The 2350-nt window shown below is 58.9% G+C and overlaps 1 protein-coding gene across 1 annotated transcript; it reads left to right on the forward strand.

Annotated features, from left to right (window-relative positions):
- The first annotated feature begins 907 nt into the window (after positions 1 to 907).
- Positions 908 to 1991, forward strand: LOC109770074 (RING-H2 finger protein ATL43). The gene has a single exon (XM_020328776.3). The coding sequence runs from the start codon at positions 1024 to 1026 to the stop codon at positions 1615 to 1617; it is 594 nt and encodes a 197-aa protein (XP_020184365.1). The 5' UTR covers positions 908 to 1023; the 3' UTR covers positions 1618 to 1991.
- The last annotated feature ends 359 nt before the right edge of the window (positions 1992 to 2350 follow it).

A 2350-nucleotide genomic window follows, 5' to 3' on the forward strand; every position in this document is an offset into this window, starting at 1 on the left:
TGGGCGCCGGGCCACGGGCGCCGGGAGCACCATCGTGGGTGCGTCCAGGGGCGAGGGGAGCACCGCGGGGGGCGCGTCCAGCGGCGCGGTGGCGGCCAGGAGCACCACGTCCAGCGGCGCGGTGGCGGCCAGGAGCGCCATCTCCAGCGGCGCGGCGGCCGAATCGACGGATGGCTTGCATCCGGCGACGGAAACGCCGGAGTCCACCCACTCCATGGTAGCGACGACGGTATCGACGACCGTCCTCGCGGATCAGGCGGAGGAAGAAGGAAACGAGGTTAGGCATCTCACCGGCGGCGAGTGCTCCCTCTCTTCTCCTTTCTCTGATGTTTCTTTTGCTCTCGCTGGCTATTCTACGTGCGTGATAACGTGTTTGAGATCGAAAGTGAAATCTCTGTCTTGATTGATGGTTACAGGCGCTACTTATATCATCTGGAGAGACGCGATCGAAGGGAGGCGTCGGTTCCAGGGGGCAGGAGTGAGAAGCCGTCTGTATGGGACAAACCGCACGACGGTTTGGGCAAGGGAAGATTTTCCCCTAATTACAAATTGTAATTAATTCTAACAAGCATAAAGTTCTCTGTGACCCCTTTCGCGCCCTCCAAACATCAACCACTGCACATTCAATGCCAAACAACGATACTGTCTGTCAACACTGTTTCGTTACATCTCTATCAGTTGATTCGTTTGTCATTATTATAGTACAGTTGCTCGACGTTGCAGTGTCACATCGGGTGGTTTCGATGCATGAATAATGAGTTGTATTATTATTGGGAAATTAGCGTGGTAGATAGACGATACAACCATTTGATCACACCATTTCACAATCCAATTCCCGAAAGGAAGTACCGAAAATTAGCTACGGATCAAAGATAGCTTTCCTCTATTTTTAAGGCGCCGGCTGGCCTCCCTCGCGCCACCAGCTCGCACGCCCTGCACCACTCGTACGCCGTGCCAGGCAACAACCTTTTCCTTTTCCCTCGAATGGTTTGACTTGGGCGCGCCGGCCATGACCGACACGAGATGATGGCGATGCCGTCGTCGGCGTCCTCCACGCCGGCCGCCGACGTGTTGGGCGTGCCGCCCCCGCTGCCGCCGCCGCCGGGCACGGACGTGTCCGTCCTCGTGGGCGTGCTCACGGGCGTCCTCCTGGGGCTCTTCCTCTTCCTCATCTACGCCAAGCACTGCAGGCAACGCGGTGCCCGCGGCGCGGCCGGCCGCCTGGGCCTCGGGTTCCGGGCGTCGTCGACGTGCGACCGGTGCCGCTCCGGCCTGAGCCTCTCGGTCGTCGACGCGCTCCCGGTGGTCAGGTTCGGGGACATGGGCGGCGCCGCGGCGGCCGCGCAGCCGGAGTGCGCGGTGTGCCTGGGCGCGTTCGACGCGGCGGCCGACGAGCTGCTCCGGGTGCTGCCCAAGTGCCGCCACGCGTTCCACGCGGGCTGTGTCGACACGTGGCTGGAGGCGCACTCGACGTGCCCCGTCTGCCGCCGCCGCGTCGGCAAGGAGGACGCGTTCGCCGTGATCCCCAAGCTGGAGGCCGGCGTGGATCACGGTGACGCGGAGTGGTATCCGGCCCGCGAGGCGGAGATGCAGATCGTTGTGCGCCGACCGGCGTGACGAACCGAGGGAGCGGCATTCGACGGATGCATTTCCGGGTCAGCATGCATGAGAGCTCGCACGGCACGGCAAGGAGGATGCCTTCGCCGTGACCCCCGAGCTCGACGCCGGTGAGGCTGAGCTGCAGATTGTGGTGCACCGACCGGCGTGACTGGCCGAGGGACGGTGGTTGGCCACGAGGGTTCGGTTGCCGTCACTGTGCAGCCTAGCTGACGGCCGTCATTCGTTCATGATCTTGCTTCGTTGCACGCGCGGAATGTCGCCGGCCGGCCGGAGGGAGCGCGCTTTTTGATAGCTATACTAGGCGGGCATTCACCGTCCGTATGTAAAGTGTACAACACGTGTGTATATATAGTTTTGGAGTTGTCACGTGACATACCGGAACCCTGTCCACGTAGGTTTTGTTTAGCACAGTATAGACGAAAACGCTCACATATATATATATATATATATATATATATATATATATATACACACACACACACACCTTATCCGTATGAGCATCTCCGAGAGACCGACTCGGCATATAGATTTTACGAAGTCATCGCAGGCGCCTCATAGTCGATGAGAGCGTCTCCTCCCACTGAACACGCATCGACGGAATTCTTGAAATAAATTCAGGATAAATACAAGCACCAGGACTTGAACCCTGATGGGTTGGGGATACCACTGTGCACCTAACCATCCAACCACAGGTTGGTTCGCAATGTCCACGTTGGTTAGTAACAATAAT

This window comes from Aegilops tauschii, chromosome 2 (assembly GCF_002575655.3).
Source record: "Aegilops tauschii subsp. strangulata cultivar AL8/78 chromosome 2, Aet v6.0, whole genome shotgun sequence".
Classification (NCBI taxonomy): Eukaryota; Viridiplantae; Streptophyta; class Magnoliopsida; order Poales; family Poaceae; genus Aegilops; species Aegilops tauschii.